Source organism: Adelges cooleyi, unplaced genomic scaffold, assembly GCF_023614345.1.
Source record: "Adelges cooleyi isolate 19-005CV unplaced genomic scaffold, UGA_ACOO_1.1 ACOO_flye_CR_arks_rails_tigmint_CR_PRNA_247, whole genome shotgun sequence".
Lineage (NCBI taxonomy): Eukaryota > Metazoa > Arthropoda > Insecta > Hemiptera > Adelgidae > Adelges > Adelges cooleyi.
In genome coordinates this window covers 3,378,319-3,395,214 of record NW_026095912.1, presented here as the reverse complement: position 1 = coordinate 3,395,214, position 16,896 = coordinate 3,378,319, and the positions used below count along the sequence as shown (strand labels likewise).

General features: G+C 30.4%; 2 protein-coding genes and 2 long non-coding RNA genes across 8 annotated transcripts in view; 1 reads left to right on the top strand and 3 right to left on the bottom strand.

The window, feature by feature from the left end:
* The window catches only part of LOC126837236 (BTB/POZ domain-containing protein 9-like), a 42,561-nt gene extending 40,105 nt beyond the window's left edge, over positions 1-2,456 (top strand). The window contains exons 16-20 of the mRNA XM_050571062.1: positions 334-566; positions 651-873; positions 1,421-1,607; positions 1,665-1,721; positions 1,794-2,456. Of these exons, the coding sequence (XP_050427019.1) occupies positions 334-566; positions 651-873; positions 1,421-1,607; positions 1,665-1,721; positions 1,794-1,853 (760 nt within the window). The 3' untranslated portion in view covers positions 1,854-2,456. The remainder of the gene's footprint in view (positions 1-333; positions 567-650; positions 874-1,420; positions 1,608-1,664; positions 1,722-1,793) is intronic.
* The window catches only part of LOC126837239 (uncharacterized), a 54,831-nt gene extending 47,130 nt beyond the window's left edge, over positions 1-7,701 (bottom strand). Inside the window, exons 1-6 of one of the 5 annotated variants that reach the window (XR_007685478.1) lie at positions 5,474-7,697; positions 5,162-5,260; positions 4,593-4,722; positions 4,132-4,446; positions 3,941-4,055; positions 3,615-3,822 (exon numbers count right to left, since the gene is read on the bottom strand). This is a non-coding gene — a long non-coding RNA (uncharacterized LOC126837239). Of the gene's footprint in view, positions 1-3,614; positions 3,823-3,940; positions 4,056-4,131; positions 4,447-4,592; positions 4,723-5,148; positions 5,261-5,473 lie in introns of those variants that run through there. The other 4 variants (XR_007685477.1, XR_007685474.1, XR_007685476.1 and 1 more) reach the window with 4 other exon arrangements.
* Positions 7,702-11,636: 3,935 nt separating this feature from the next.
* Positions 11,637-15,422, bottom strand: LOC126836964 (leucine-rich repeat and guanylate kinase domain-containing protein-like). The gene is made up of 9 exons (XM_050570684.1): positions 15,225-15,422; positions 14,768-15,066; positions 14,393-14,585; positions 14,023-14,235; positions 13,211-13,568; positions 12,642-12,883; positions 12,449-12,567; positions 12,294-12,383; positions 11,637-12,078 (listed from the first exon to the last, which is right to left on the bottom strand). Exons 1-9 carry the CDS (start codon positions 15,420-15,422, stop codon positions 11,637-11,639), a joined length of 2,154 nt encoding a protein of 717 aa, XP_050426641.1.
* A 531-nt stretch (positions 15,423-15,953) lies between these two features.
* Positions 15,954-16,852, bottom strand: LOC126836832 (uncharacterized). Its single transcript, XR_007685401.1, has 2 exons — positions 16,676-16,852; positions 15,954-16,414 (listed from the first exon to the last, which is right to left on the bottom strand). It is a non-coding gene; the product is annotated as an uncharacterized LOC126836832 (long non-coding RNA).
* Positions 16,853-16,896: the final 44 nt, after the last annotated feature.

Sequence of the window (16,896 nt, the reverse complement as noted above, 5' to 3'; positions counted from 1 at the left end):
TCTACTTATAAATAACTCTTATTGAATGACCATTATTATGAACATATATTGTTTGAAAAATTGTTTGTAATATTCTTGACTATGATTCATGATTAACTGTATTTATTTATACAAATTTAATGTGTCGGGGTTTATTTTTATTATAAATTAAGCAAAAAAAATTATCAGTGGTTGAAAAATTATAGTCTATTCTTATTGTTAATTAAGAATTAATTGTTTATAACTTATATTTATTATTCAACAACTTTTTACACAACTCTGGTCCTAATATTTAATCTTCTATTCTTTTTTACGAATCACTTTACAAGTTAATCGAAATATTTAATATTTTAGGTATTACTCTTATTACATTGAAGTATCAATGGATCAGAACGTTTGGTTCCATGTTATAGATCATTCAAATTATAATTGTCGATCAATTCAAAAATTGTGGATTAAACCTCGCATAGTTCGGTACATACACATTGTTGGAACCAGAAGTACTGCTAAAGCAACTTTTGGATTTTCGAAAGTCAAGTACAATACAGAAGAAATGCACGAGGTGGAAATAAAAAATGGATTAGTCGGTAAGAAAACCAATAAAGTAACTCAGTTTTTAATTAAAAAAATTTAACATATATATTTATGTATTTGTCTAATTGATTCCTTAGTTCCTAAGTACGGGTATAATGTCGCTTCAAGTTATATGTATGCATTTGTAATCAAGGGAGAACATCATTTGATGAGTCAGTCGATGTTAAACATATTATATGATGATGACTATGATCGTTTTGGTGATAAGATTGATCGTTTTAACATGTATACATATCATTATTTGCAATCTGGTTGTATAGTGATTCATCTTGCACATCCATATATACTTAGTTCAATGAGGTAATTGTAAAAATATCTTGTATTTTTAGAGCAATACGTCTTCTTTTCAAATTTCTTTTTTTATCATTTTCAATCGTTCTAATACAATTTTAACTTATACACGGTCTATAAATAATTCCTTAAAGTCTTTTTTCTTATTTCCTTGTCAGGGCTTAAGTCTCCAAATTGTACAAAATACTATTTATCATTCCTAAACACTTTTAAGTAAAATATTTATCTTTTCGATAAGATCCTTTATCCAAATTTAGTTCTTTGGATGTTGTAACACTTAAACCCTCCATTTGTATAGAATTTTTCTAAATAGAATTATAAATATAAAAATGTTCTTTTTTTTTCTAATTGAAAATTTATGTACAGTTTACTTCATTTAATTCACAATGTAAAATGTTAATGGCTATCATTAACGAAAATAGGTTTAATTTGTTTGAATTTTTTATCATTCGGTTATTTACAAGAAAACAAAAGTTTATTTTGGCCTAATTATTTGTTATTCATGAATTTTTTCATTATTTTACTAAGACAGTATTATTATTGCCATAATTGACAGGTTTCTGCTTTGGGGCGGTAATGACCAATTCTACAAGTACACTGTTGAGGATTCTATCGATAATCAGGATTGGAAATGGATTGCACACGAATCTAAAGAGCTGAAACAATCATGGCAGGTGTTGAAATTTACACCCAGACCGATACTCTACATTCGTATTACTGGCGTTTATAACTCAGCAGGCAATGTGAGTGAAATAAGCTAAGAGTGTCTTTTAACTTTTAATAATTTTTTTATGTTGTAGGATTTCCGTTGTGTATATTTTGAAGCTCCCGCTCGAGTAATTGTAGACGATCGTGGGGTAAGAAATACTATATATGTTTTTTTTTTACAATCATCACGACGGAAATTGAGACAGGATTTTGATTTTCAGAAGAACAACGAAACAGATGTTATAATGACAGAAGCTTCGACTTCAAATCCAGTCGTTTAAACCAAATTCCAATTATAAGCATATTTGTGTTTATTGCACGCTTACCATAAATTAAAGATATTATAAAAAATACAATTTTTTTCGTTTATATATAATTACATGATACATATTTTTTATATAATACATTAATAACAGATTGATTAAATTATTACAGTACTGTGTTTGGTAATTCAATTGATACACGTAGGGTAGTATCCCGGGGCTTAATAAAAATAATTATAATATACCTAAGGCCATTATTTTGGTAATATCTGTTAAGTCAATATATATAAGCGCGTGGTTTTACTATTTTTGATTGGATATTATTATTATAATTTATAGTAACTAAAATATAAGTTGTCATTTTTGATAAATGTTATATATGCATGATATATATTATTTATGTACTATATTAATAACAGATTAATTAGATTATTACAGTACTGTAGTTGGTAATGCAACTATGTGCATTGGTTATGAAATTAACAAGTTTTCCCGGTAAAAATACACAATACTGGCTGCACAACATACACGAATAATACATTATCTAAATACTAAGGCTACGACGGATAAGAGTGGAAAAAGTAAAGAGTAATAATTTTCAAATGAACGGCACCGTCTCTTCTTCACACTTCACTCAATGTAATAATAATTAACACTTATCGTCAGTACCTACTTTTATAATCACTACTTTTATAAGCGTTACTTATGTGAAGTTTTTTAAATATTTTGTTGAACTATATCATTTTTAAATATATTTATCTGTTCACAAACATTTGTACTTGACATTTCAAATTTGTCTTTTGCTTTATTTATCTATTTTATCTATTAGTAAATGTATTAAGTTTTATTTTTGATTTCGACAAGAAATTTATAAGGAATATTTAACTGGTATACTGAAGTTAGTTATACATAATTAATTAATAATTTAAATTCAAGAGAGTTACTGAAAAATACACAATAGAACACAAGGTTAGCTAACACAAATTTTAAAAGTTTTATAGATTTTATTTTGTAAAAATCAAACTTGTACGACAGAACTTGTAGTCTATATAAATTATATACTCACTTTTTTAGAATTATTTTTTTTTTAATATTCCAACGCAAGACAATTATGAACCGGTATTAATTAATTAACCTAACCTAACCTAACCTCCCCACCATCCAAGTTTGTATCTGTTTTTTGGTAAGTTATCGAATTTTGTCGTATTTTGAAACGAATTCCATTTTTAAAAAGTTAATTCACTATATAATATGTTATCATTTAATTTTAAAGTGTTGATCACGCTAAAGAGAATACTAAAAATGAAGTTAGAGCTTGTATAGATCTTAAAATATATCGTTCCGTTATTTAACATATATCTGCATCAACAAGTCTTTAGAATTTTATAGGCATTTGTATAATTTTGGTCAGTTTATTTACCGGTTAATTTGAATAAGTTCCAAGGTATTATTTTTATTTAACTAATCGTTTCTTTGAGTAAAAACCATTTTAGTTTATTTTAGACCAAAAAACGTGTAATCCCCTCAATACAAAAAAAAATTAGTTAAAAATATAAAAGGTATACAGTGCAATTTATTCAGAAAAATCTAGCAAGGACAATACAAGAACTAACACAATAAACAGATTGCGAAAATTCTAAATTTTATTTTCTATCATACAACATAAACAAAAAATTATATTTTAAAAAATACAAATAATATAAAAGTAAAACATATAATACAATAGATATTTTATATCTGACAATTTTGGTAAGCGCAAATATAAAGTTAAAATGACACTCTTAGATTAATTTTACTCACATCACCTGCTGAATAGTAAACACCAGTAGTACGAATAAACACTATTGGCCTAGGTTTAAATTGTAACACATGCCAAGATCGTGTTGACCCGTTGGATTTGTCTACGATCATATCCCAAATCCGATTATTTACAGAATCTTCAATAGTATAACGGTAGACTTGGTCATCACCGCCCCAAAGCAGCATTCTGTAAATCAAGGTAATAGTCAATAAATTAAGGAAATTTATTACACAGCAATTTTTATTTTTCCACAAACAACAAAAACTAAATTGTTTAATATCGTAAATATCCTATGTATACATACGTTATGTGTCCAGAAAAATACAGCGTCCAGTTAAGGGCTAAATACTCATTATGTGTACTAATTCTAATATAGTTTATGGCTGATGGAATGATGAAAAAGATAGTCACATTGGGTTCTAAAAAATGAAATATTTGAAACCGACATAATATGCGAATTACAATGAACTAATGCAATATGTAAAACAGGCTTACTTAGTTTAAATTTAATCTTATCTGGTAGCCACGTGTTTCTAAATTGTGTGGCATCTAAGATTGTATCTGAACTACTAACCAGTTGTGATTCTCTAACCACAGATAGCACAGATAACAATCATTATTAACAATAAAAAAGACAGAAGATCTTCAAATTGCAATACGGCCAAAGCGTTGTTTTCGATTAAGTTTAGTGATTCGACTTCGAGCTTCTTATATTGATTAAGTCGTGCCCCAGCAAACAAGGAACAAGCATTGTGTACATTAATAACCATACCAATCAGAAATACTAAATAATTCCCAAATAACTTTAACCTAAAAAAAAAATAACATATTTGATTAATCATTTTTCTTATAAACATTATTATCCAGTTAAAGAACAACTGATCGACCAACTGATCGCACAGCCTTAAAGAAAAGTGTTTATGCAGTTTGAATAGCGCACAGCGATTATACGTTACCTTTAGAATCCTGAAGTTCATCTGACTGGTATAAATACACACAAGAAGTATTTTAAAGAAGGTTATTGATGCTTCTTTAATATTCACCTCAGGCTTATCGGATTCATTAATATTTCCATACAACAAGACACTAAAAATTATAAACAGTATTAATGAAACCGTCAAATTATCTATAAAGCCTAGTCCAATGGAGTCTATTTTTACAGACTACACAAATGAGTTGTTTTCGGTCAAAACTTACTATTATTTGGCTTGATAAGTTAGATACATAAGTTTGAATACCTACTTTACCTCAGTTTTTACAAAAACAAATTAACATTGTAAAAAAATGTCTTAAGAGGTCCTAACCATATAAAATGTTTCTATTAATAGCTTTTATATCTTGTTATAGTAATTTCTTTAAAATATCAATTTAAAACTACAATTTTTGTCGGTATAAATTAATTTTTTGTGTCTGTGACAAACAATAATAACTACTAATAACTAATAAGTTCCTATTTATTAATAGCAAATTACTAACAATTAACACGAAGGTGTAATAATAAGAGTTAAATACCTAAAATAATTACATTATTAATTGAGGCATTCCACGTCGAACCGGATTTTCGGCCACATTCCGTAGAATTTTCATTGGACTTTCTGGATCGTTGTGACCTAAAAAAATACTTCTAAATATTTCGTAACTAAATGGAATCTTGTTTTATATATTTGGACACCTCAAACAAATGGTTTCATCGTCTCAAAAATGGTACAATTATCAAGTAACCTAACCTTACCCCAGAAAAGGGTATAATTTTTATTGATTTAATTTATAATTAAATGCTTGTAGTTATATTATTATTGCAATTAAATTACAGAAATTATTAATTTTATACATTTACCTATTTTATTTGGTTTTCTTGTTATTATATTTTCAGGTTTATGCATTTTACCAATTCCAAACGAGAATTTTTGTAAAGTTTTAGATTTATAATCTCATTTTTGAAGCCAGTTTAATTAGACTGTGCTTTATAGAACATAATATAATATGTTGTTTGTCATAATATTGTATAGTATTTTTAGGGTCTTATTTTATGGAGGTCTTAAAGAATCCAATTTTTCGGAGGTCAATGTACGTAAGGCATCAATAACCTTATTTAAAATACTTCTTGAGTATATTTATTCCGGTCAAACGAATTTAAGTGTTCTAGAGGTAACGAATAATCGACGTAGCTTTGCGATTATTAAACGGCATACATAATATAATCGTTTGGCCGACAGTTTGTGTTTGATCTGTTAAATCAAAAACCGGTTAATGAGAAAAGATTATTAATATTTTTTGTTGTTTCACATTTCTTAAGTTACAGGGGTTTTGGATTTCTATGGTATTACTGTCCGAGTATTTAAAAAGTAACGTTAATGTACAAAATGCATTTTCGTTCCCAAGCTATATGACACGACATTATCAATACCAGGATCTCGAAGTAGAACCACTCAACTTTATCGAAAACCACTCTTTGGGCGTAATGCAATCTGAAGATTTTCTGTCTGTGTCAGGTAAAAAAATGAGAAAAATATTATTATTAAGGAAGCTCTTCAGGAAATTCTCAGTATTGACTCGTTTTGTGCTAACAAATTAGGTATATTGATGCTGATATTAATATAATAAAAGTTTTATCTACCGTCAGAGTATTAATGAACTGGTTCAGGTTCAAGACACTCACCATTGTTAAAAGATCAGACGGTTTACAATTTAAAAACACGTGGTTAATAGATGAGTTTAAAACTCGAAGCCAGTTAAGAATGCCTGCTTTATATTATACATATAATATTTATATTATATGTAATTCACAAAATGTATTGGTTTCAAATTTGGTTATAAGTTAATGAAACAAATGATCAATGTTTGAATAATTATTAACTATTCTTATTGTTTATTAAGTCTAAGTTGTTTATATCTTGTATTCATTTGACAGTATGCTGGACAACTCTGTTCCTTATATTTAATTTTCTATACTTTTTCTCAAATCACTACTCTTCAAGTTAATTGTATTTATTCGATATTTTAGGTATTACTCTGAAGTTTCAACGGATCAGTGCGATTGGATTCGTGTTATAGATCATTAAAATTATAATTGTCGATCAGCTCAACATTTGTGGATTCATCTACGTGTAGTCTAGTATATAAACATTGTTGGAACCAAAAGTACTGCTAAGATATATGAATGCATTTGTAAACAAACGAGAAAATGATTCAATGAGACAGTCGCTATTAAATAACATTTAAAATAAAGAAGACAATGATAGTTAAATATTTGTACATATCATCTTCTGCGATCAGGTTTTATGGTGGTTCATCTTGCACAACCATACATAATTAGTTCAATAAGGTAATAGTACAAATATCTTGTAAGTTGTAACTTTTATAGCAATGAGCATTATTTGGTGAATTATTTTTTAAAATTATTTTCGGTCGTTTGAATGAGTTTTAAAGAAATTATAATAATAGTGTTAATAGGATATTATTAAAAGCGATATAGGCTTCAATCATTATACTATTATTATATATTATATACATATCATATATTTTATATTTATATATTATTCATAATTTACAGGATGCTGCTTTGGGGTGGCGATGACCAAGCCTACAGTTACACTATTGAAGGTTCTTTCAGTAATCAGGATTGGGACATGATTATAGATAAATCTAAAGAGCTAACACAATCTTGGCATTTGCTGCAGTTTAAACCCAGGCCAATAGTGTACATTCGTATTAGTGGCGCTTACAATTCAGCAGGCGATATGAGTAAAATTAATCTAAGAGTGTGTTTTTAACTTTTAATAACTCTTTTATGTTGTATGATTTTCGTTATATATAGTTCGTGACTCCCCCGCTCAAGTAACATTCGATTCCAACGTCGTGGAAGACAATTTTGCGGTAAAAAATAATCTACTGAATTATTTTTTTTTTCTATAATTTTGACGAAAATTGAGAGAGAATTTATATTTTTTGGAGAACAATGAAACACATAATACGATGACAAAAACCAATTTCCAATTATAAGCATATTTGTGTTCGTTGTACGCTTACCAATAGTTAAAAAATATTACCATATATTTTTTTTTTTTTATAATTATTAATTATTTATAATTGTGTACAATACACATTAAACATATCTGTGTTAATAATATCTAAAAACTATAGGTTGAATAAACGCGAAGTTTTATTTTTAAATATGATAAGGTACTAAAAAGGAAAATAAATCAATTAGTAAAGAAATAAAATAATGAAATATTTAAAAAACCGCTTAATTTCCTAAAACATTTAGAATTTTGTTATTTCCTTTTGGAAACATTTAAAATAATATTATTTTACACTATACACAAAAAAATTCAATTTGTATCTAGAATTTTAACGACTTTTGAAACAAAGTATATTTTTTAAAAAGTAATTCATATCAAAATATCTGAAAGCTATAAATGGAATACTCATTTGCTTAATGCAAGACTTTTTTATCTATAGGATAGTTTTGATTGGTAAAGAAATAAAATATTTAAAAAATACTCATTTCCTTTAAACATTTATAATTTTTTTATATTTTATTGTTTTTCATTTCATTAGAAATGTAAAATTCTTTTAGATAAAAAGATATGTAGTTCTAATTGTTTAAGTATTAACTGCTTTACATGCGTGAACCTTGAAGTAATAAAATCGTACAAGGTAACGCTGTAACATCCTTCAATGTAATAACTGTAAACCCTAATATCAAACGAATCAAACAAACCATTGTGTAATTTTATCATTAATTATAAAATATATAAATTAACTATTATTAAACCGTTGCCCGAAAAATTATTCTAATTTAAAAAAATTTAATTTAACTTCAATGCGGAGTTGGGAGGCTATTGTTTTTTTATTAACAATATTTTCAATTTATTTTGAATAACTAAAACTAATAACAAACAAAAACCCACGAATAATATTATTATACAGAATAACGTGTCGAATACAATTTTATTGAATAATGTCTATTATAAATATTAGTAAATTCTTTTATGTTTGATGGATAACCTAACATTATAATTATATAACACCTCGAGAATGATAAAAAATATTCACACTGTGTTCTACATAGTTAAATAATTGATACACACAAAATTTGCGAAATACAAATTGATGTGTACAGTAAGCAAACTGATCTGGTAGCCACATGTTTCTAAGCTACCCAGTTGTGATTCCTTAACCACAGACAGCTCTTCAACAAACATTATAGAATAACTGACGACAATTTAAACTTTGATTTTAGCATTAGGATCTAGATCGTCTTGGCTCTGTTAAAACGAAATAAATCTGATATGCTAAATAATTCCAAAATAACTTGATTTTAAAAGTATAAAAATATGTAACTAATCGTTTTCCGGTTAATTTTTTTTCTATATTAATTCATAAAATACAATTAACGATCGACCAAACACCAGTACAATATTAAATAAAATATTGTTTATGCCATTTGAATTTGAATTTTTTTTTTTTTCATTAACCTTTTTTTCAATTTAACAAATTATTCACAAACTATCAGCTTAACGATTACACAACCTTATTCAAGTTAATTTGAATGCTGTTGAACATCGGCTAATGTACATCGATTATACATACTTATTTAGAACACTTAAATTCATCCGTCCAATTCAAGAAGTATTTTGAATCGGGCTACTGATGCTCCACTTATTTTCACTTCCAATTGATGGTAATTTAAGACCCTTATCCAATAAGGCGCTAAAAATTAAAGACAGTATATTAATAAAAATGATAAACTGTACATTTTTTGTGGTAACCACTAGAAATACCCAGGACGGTTCATAAGAATAGATAAGAAGACTTGGACATCACTATTACAAAAAATAATAACCGTTAAGCTAACTTTACCACTAAGGGATTATATCGACGGGAAAAAAGCACCGCTTCAAAGTGTAGTCCAACTTTTAGCTAAATGAGGATAAACCCGAGTATTTCCATACTGAATTTTCTAGGTTATAAAATTTTGAACGATACGTGGCTTTTTGTAACGGTTCCCAAACATGTTATTGTTGTAAATTTCAGTAAATATCACTTACCGATTTTATACAGTTGTTTTGTATTATAGGTTCACGGCCCTCTTCTCCGCACAGTGGTATAAAAATTTAGTAATTTAAGGTCACTCCTTATAACAAGTTTCAATTCATAAGTTAGTGTGTTAACAAATCGACTGAGTATTATAATACACTAGCTGCCCGGTCATCTTCTGGAAGATATTTTTAATAGTCTCTTTGATATTGTTAAACCGGTACTGATAATTATAATATAATACACATACTAGTAAAATATAATACAAGTATTATACAAGAAGACTAGATACTCCTACATACTAGTCTGCAGCGTACGATTCAAATTATAAAACAAATATTTTTGAAAACGAATTATGATCAACAAGACTGACGTCAGCTACAAAAGGTGTTCTAAGTTTAACAGTATACAACAACAACACGTGTAGGTATGCGCCTATACAAAAAATCGTACACCTTATGTAAACAAAATTATTCGCTTATAGTATATCCCGTTAGGTGTAGAAAAATATTGTACGCAAATAAAACTACAAAATATTTAAAATGGGGTTCAATATCTATTGACAAGGGTTTCTTCGTAGTGTTGAAAATGACATATTATCATATTAAGACGTATTATAACACTATGCTGATTTATATTTATTAACCTGTATCATTTTATGGCCAATATACACATTACAATTTATAAGCAGCTAAATCATATTTTTTTTTTGCTTGATAATTTGATCGCAGCAACCTCTAAGCGATAAGCTATATACAAAGCTGCAACCAACGATCCTAAGCTATTTAAACAGAAATTAAAATAAACTTAACTTTAAATTAGGCGTTAATTTTAAAATTTTTACTTTCTTTATGGTAAACAATTATATAGTATCAGCTATTAAAATCATATTATTTTTAATGAAACGCTGTGTGCTGGGAACAGTATTTACAATTATGAAACCATTCAGTTCATATACTATAATATTAATTGATTAATCAGATCACAAGTATATTACCTATTTAAAATATTAACTAATATTAAAATGAGTAAAATGGGTGCATCCAACAAATCCAACATATATATATATATATACTTGCCTAATTTATTAATTCAGTGGTTCATACGATGCATACTTAGTTCAACGAGGTAACAGTATAAATATCTTGTAACTTTTATAACAATAAGCCTTTTTTTGACAAGTTATCATTTCCGGTCGATGAAATGAGATATAAAACAATTTTTATTCATACATGGTTTATAAATAATTTCTTTTAGAAATGTTCACTGAAACTCTGCAAGTTTCCTTCACAAATGATATTTCTCCAAATCGTACAAAAATACGATTTATCAAAATCATGCTTTGAAAGTACCATATGGTTATTTCAACTATGTTTTTACTATCCCACGTATAGTAAGCTCAAATAATAAATATAATAAGTTTGTTTGTTTATTAAAACAGCAAACAAACAAAAATACTTAAATTATATTATCGTTACTATCTAAAAATCTACATTTAAAAAACAAAATAAAACACACCAAAGAAAAATGGTACCTACACGATTTAATCGAATAATTCTTTACGATGTATAGCAAAATATTTTGAACTATTATTTAACTTGTATTTTACTATATAACTACTCTACGAAACTGTTAATCAATTATCCAAGCACGAGTACAATTTACTTGAATAATTCGGTGCAAAGCAACCTTTCCCTGCGTTTCTGAATGTGTTCTTTAACGAGCGAGTCGTCGAGTATGTGACCCATCGATGACACGCTACCCAAATATTTTCTATACACCTCGTTCATGATGAATACTATTTCTTTCAGAGCTCTTTCACAATCGTCAATGTACACCTGTAGTATATTAAACATCTTAATTCGACAAGCTCTTTACCTGACAAGTATTACCTTTTATAATTTGCCCATCTAGAACAAGAACGCCACAGCTCAAAATGCATCAATTTTGAGTTATCACTACTTTTGTATATTAAAAAAAAATAGCTCTTGATAATGCAAAAACGTCGTGGATGTAAATTTTTGGGTTAAAGAGAGTTTTTTTTGGGGGTTTTCAAATAGCTTTTTCTCAAAACCATAAATTTTGAGTTGTGGCGGTCTTATTCTAGGGTGCGAGGAGGTACTTGCCATCGAGTGGAACAGGTCCGTGGTCTTTTTGTACAAATCGTGGCAAACATGGACGTTGTTCACACACTCGTTGATCAAAATCACAAACACGTCCTTCGAAATCGCCGAGTATTCGTCTAATACGCTGTCGGCGTTCTCTCGAGATGTTCCTTTGGATACGTTTCCGGATACGTCGTATACGATACTGTTCTCGTGATAACTCGAACCGCTGGTGGTCGACGGACACGCGAAAAACGGGCCGGATGTTTTGTCACAGCTGATCTTGACAAAACTGCTACAAAATAACATGTGAACACGACGCAATTTGAAGGAAAGACGTTGGATCATGAATAATATGTCTAATAATAATCAGCTGATTTCCCGTCACTTTCACTAGATCTTAGTGATAAAACGCATTAAATCGATCAAAACCATTAAATCTGGATAAAATTTAATTTCTTGACACTAATCCCTTATCAGCTGAACGCACCTGTCCTGTGAACGTCTTACCTTTTGTTCTCTAACGAAGAATTTTCATCCGAAGGTACATTTATAGTACTGTCAGATTGATCACTGGCAATTTTCGAGCTCAGCAGTTTCCTACAAGCATAATGAACACACAGTGGTTAAGGAGTACTATGGTACATTTTCTTGGGAACTCTTACAAGGTTTTCTCAGAAGACTTCTTGTCGTCGGAAGGCTCGACTACGCTGTCGGTCATTTTGTTGAGAACCATCGAGCCGTACAGTTCACTATAGGATTGTGATGGTGATGAATCCTCGTTCTATCCAATGTCGGTTAACAGAACCGGATTGTATTATATATATATATATATAATACAATGCAATACTATAATACCATCATCGTCACAGAAGTTAACTTTGGTTGTATTTCACTGGACGCGTTTGGTAATAAATTGCCCTCCTCTAATGCCAACATACTTTGGCGTATATTGTTTTCGTAGGCTTCCAGATTTTCTGGTAAAACCAGCACCAGCGTCGGATTCAGGCCTCTTATTTTGAGAATCAACCCACTTTCCAGGTTGGCGAATGTGATCAAAATTTTATTTTCTCTGGCGCATTTGGCCACTTGATCTTCGCCTAAAAAAAATCGATTGTGTAATGGTATCCAGAAACCATTGAATTATTTGAATTTAACACGGACAAGTTTTTGGGCTGGAAGTCTATGTGAATTAGCGTCATCGGAAAGTGAAAGTGAGGAAATGGGAGAATTTCACTTCACTTACTTTTACTTATTCCCCATAAAGTATAAGTTAGTAGAGGAGAAGAGAGGTAAAGGAATAGTGATGGGAGGGAATAGGAATGAAGGAGACGGGAAAAGGCTCCTTTGTCATCCGTGATTATATTTTTTCGTGAAACATGGACAATGTATTTTCTCTTGCCCCATGTGTAGTCTTTATGAAGTACCTAGACCGTACGAGTGTCCCAAATATTGGAAGGTGTACAAGAACCGGCCGCTGATGGCGATCCTGTTAAAAACCTCCGCCGTTATCGTCTTGTAAACCAAGTTGTCGTCCGACACCACTTTGGTGGTGTAAATTTGTGCTCGATAAAACCGCTCGTCGGCACCATTGGTCTTGAGTGCTCTGTCAAGAAGATATTTTTTCCGGGTGTTCGGTGGACCAACCAGTACGACCATAAACACTCCTCGGCTGTCGCAAATCGACTCACCCGTATGCATTCCTGATAGGCAATCAAAAACGGTCGTCCTAACGGCATTCTTCTTAGCAGCCAACACGGAAAGCGTTTCCGCCCTATTGAATTCCTATGTGTAGACAGCATCGAAAACCACAATAATATGTTAGTCCAAGTGTAGAGACTAGAATGGGGATTTACCCTTCACCATTTCTGTATAGGAATTCCCTAGGTACACTCAATAGACGCAGATTTTTTTAACTATATTCCGGACACTTTAAGAAGGCACCTCAATGTGCATACAGATAAGACCTGCGTGGCTGCGGAATAGTTTTGGTCGGACACCTGAGTGCTTTTTTAAAGTGTCCGAAGTAGGCATTACCAAATCCCATTTATTCAGCTAATGAAGAAATCTAACCTGACTCTCCGTATTGTAGAGACTAAGCCTCTTTATACAAGACCACCATTTGGGCTATGATTTTTACAGACAATGACGCATTGGGTAAAGCAAACATGTGTGATTCGGGCGTAAAACGATGCAATCGTTCATTTTAGTATTAGTTAATAGATGTTGATTCTCTTACCGTGCCTTCATTCGCGTTGACCATCATCTCTGCTTCGGCTCCCGACGAATGAGTGTTCTTGGACAGTATACGTTCATGAATGTTCATTTTTGCCATTCCGTTCATTTCTATATTTAAGATACGAAGGGTTTCTATTCCCGTCAAATACTCCAACTCGGCCACTTCGGCGATTCTATTGTTGTGCACATACAGTTCGGTCAATCGCTTTGCGTTCTAACAATATTACACCAAACACATTTTTATTTTGCCATCGATATCCAAATGATTGGAATTCCTTCTTTGGGAATCACTCTCATAAAAAATAGTAATAGTATCTGTCCCGTTTGGCTCTAAACTTAAATATATAATATATTGTTTGTATGTCACTCACTTTGAAATAGATTAACGATTTTAATTTGTTTTGCGATACGTCGAACACTTTACATGCGTTAGACGGGTCGTCGAACGATGGGATGTGTTTCAAAGAGTTGTTCGCTAATCTTATTTCGACCAGGCATAAGGGCAGGTCACCGTCAACTATCCGTTTAATACGATTATTAGACAAATCTAAAAACTTCAAGAACCTAAACCATAAACGGTCGAGTTAAGATGGAAAAAAAATAGTTTTCCGTTTGTTTAGAATTATTATCAGGTAGTTTAGTCTCCAAGAAAAAGCAAATGGTTAACCGAGCTGAAACAATAGCATTGATTTTCTTACAGACTAAAAGCTAACAGTTAATCAATAGTTGTCAATAGACTTGTTTACTGTAATTCGGAAATTCCCGCAACGGTTTCGATGGCGTTGTGCGACAGGTCCAAGTGAATCAATTGCCAAAATTCCTTTAGGTCGGTCATCTGTGTTACATTGTTGAAGGAGTAATCGGCGTACGACAAAGTCACGAGCGGTTTGAAGTCCAAAACCTTCGTCAAAAGATTATGAGAAACGTCCAAGTATTCCAGTTCTTCGAGACCGTTCAACGACGACAGATCATCGATGAAGTTCCTTGACAGAAATAACCTTTTCAAGAACATATACTCTTGTATAATGCTTACGTCTTCCAGACCCTAGAAGCACAACAAACATATCTTTTAAGGCAGACCCGGTCAAAAATTGTACAACAGAAATTTCAATTTAGAACTATTGAATGCAAAATGATTCCATGCAATTATCCCTCCCCCCCCCCATAATAATATTCTAAAGAATTTCTACGTTTTAAATTTACCTGATCGTCCAACACGAGATCAGAGAAATTGAAATCCAATGTTGGCCTGTACCTATATTCCAATTTTTTCAATCCTTTGACCAACGTGGTGCGAGTCAAAATGCCATATTTCACGGGTTCGGACGGTAGGGTTTCTATAGGTATCGCATACAAAGATTGATTGAAATCTCTCTCAGACGGAGAACCAATGTCACACATGGTCCGATAGTACAACTTTTTATTAAAGCCAAAGATTGTTAACGAATCGAGTCGCAAGAAATTGGACAACAGTGATTTCGAAGACTTACTTGACAACAGCCAAATTTGTTAAATACCCGTTATTGTATAGTGCCCTTGGCAACGACATAGGTTAGTTTATACACAAAATCATAAAAAGAGTTTAAAATGTATGAAAGGCTTACAAAGTTTGCCAGTTATTGATATGTGGATAAGATAAATCATTAAATTATGTCCAAGACAGAAACCCTAACGACATGCAATTTATTAAATTACTTTAATTTTTTTTGTTAAAGGTAAAATATGAACTATTTAGTAATGGAAAATATTTAACATCATTACCGCTAAATGGTTTAACATTTTAATATTTTATGTCTGATCTTGATTAATTATAGACTACCATCGTAGAGGTTAAACAATTTTGACGACAGATTTTTTCAGTTTTTATGTTAAATGTGAATCAGTCAACAGGAAAAAAAAATTGTAGCCGTATTAAAGCTAAAATGCCTGCTATAAAATATATTACATTTTATACAGTATATTACACAAGATTACATTTCATACAAGATTACAATTTCTAGTCTGAAATTATAATAGGATTCTCAGAGGGTTGTTTGTTTTTTAATTCGTTTTTTATCCGTAATAACGAGCACATTAAGTCTTTTTGCTTTGATATTTCTTTATGGATAACCTCCAACGCAGCCATGTCCTTTTCAATGTTTGATCGTTCTTCTTCGATTTTCTGAAAAGCGTTTTTGGACAACGGACTGTTTATCGGCTTCTTTTTCCAATCCAATTGTTCAAAATCAAACGTATATCGTTTACTCGGCTCCTCGGTAGTTTTGTTTTGCGTAACATTTTCATTGTCCTTCAATGTTGTTTCGGCCGATACACTGTCCTCAGCTACCTGAGGTAGAACAGTGTTTTCGGGTAAGAACGGCTTAAGTAACTGAATGTAAGACGACATAAGACGACTAAAACAAAAATTATAATTCATGTTAGAAAATTAACTATTTCTATACAATAATAAAATGTACAAAATACAATTTATGTAAAAATATGCATTCAATCCTAAATATTAGAAACGAGACGGGAGATTACTGTACAATTTTGACAGTACAATATAAATGTTTTAAAAATCTACGGCGCTTGTTGTCACATATATTGCACTAATTTAAGTTTATTACACATGATAATATTATACAAATTTTATTTTCATTTATAAATGTACATACCCTTGCCGTGTAATGGTTGTGATTGGAGTTAAATCAGTGTAATGTCGTATGACCGTCGATTAGGTATTAAATTAATTATCAATGTCGAAATAAAGTCCAACCAAATAATAATATCGTCACTTTTAAAGTTTTAAATAATTTTTTTTTTTCATTTGAAAATGTTTAGTCGTTAATAGAAAATATGATTTTTGGATGTTATCACTTGTTGTCGAACATGAAGA

Coding starts and splice junctions, on each gene's coding strand:
- LOC126836964 (XM_050570684.1), bottom strand. CDS start 15,422: ATGTGTGACATTGGTTCTCCGTCTGAGAGAGATTTCAATCAATCTTTG. Junction 15,067..15,224: donor ATCTCGTGTTGGACGATCAG/GTAAATTTAAAA, acceptor TTGTGCTTCTAG/GGTCTGGAAGACGTAAGCAT. Junction 12,884..13,210: donor GGGACACTCGTACGGTCTAG/GTACTTCATAAA, acceptor GATTTTTTTTAG/GCGAAGATCAAGTGGCCAAA.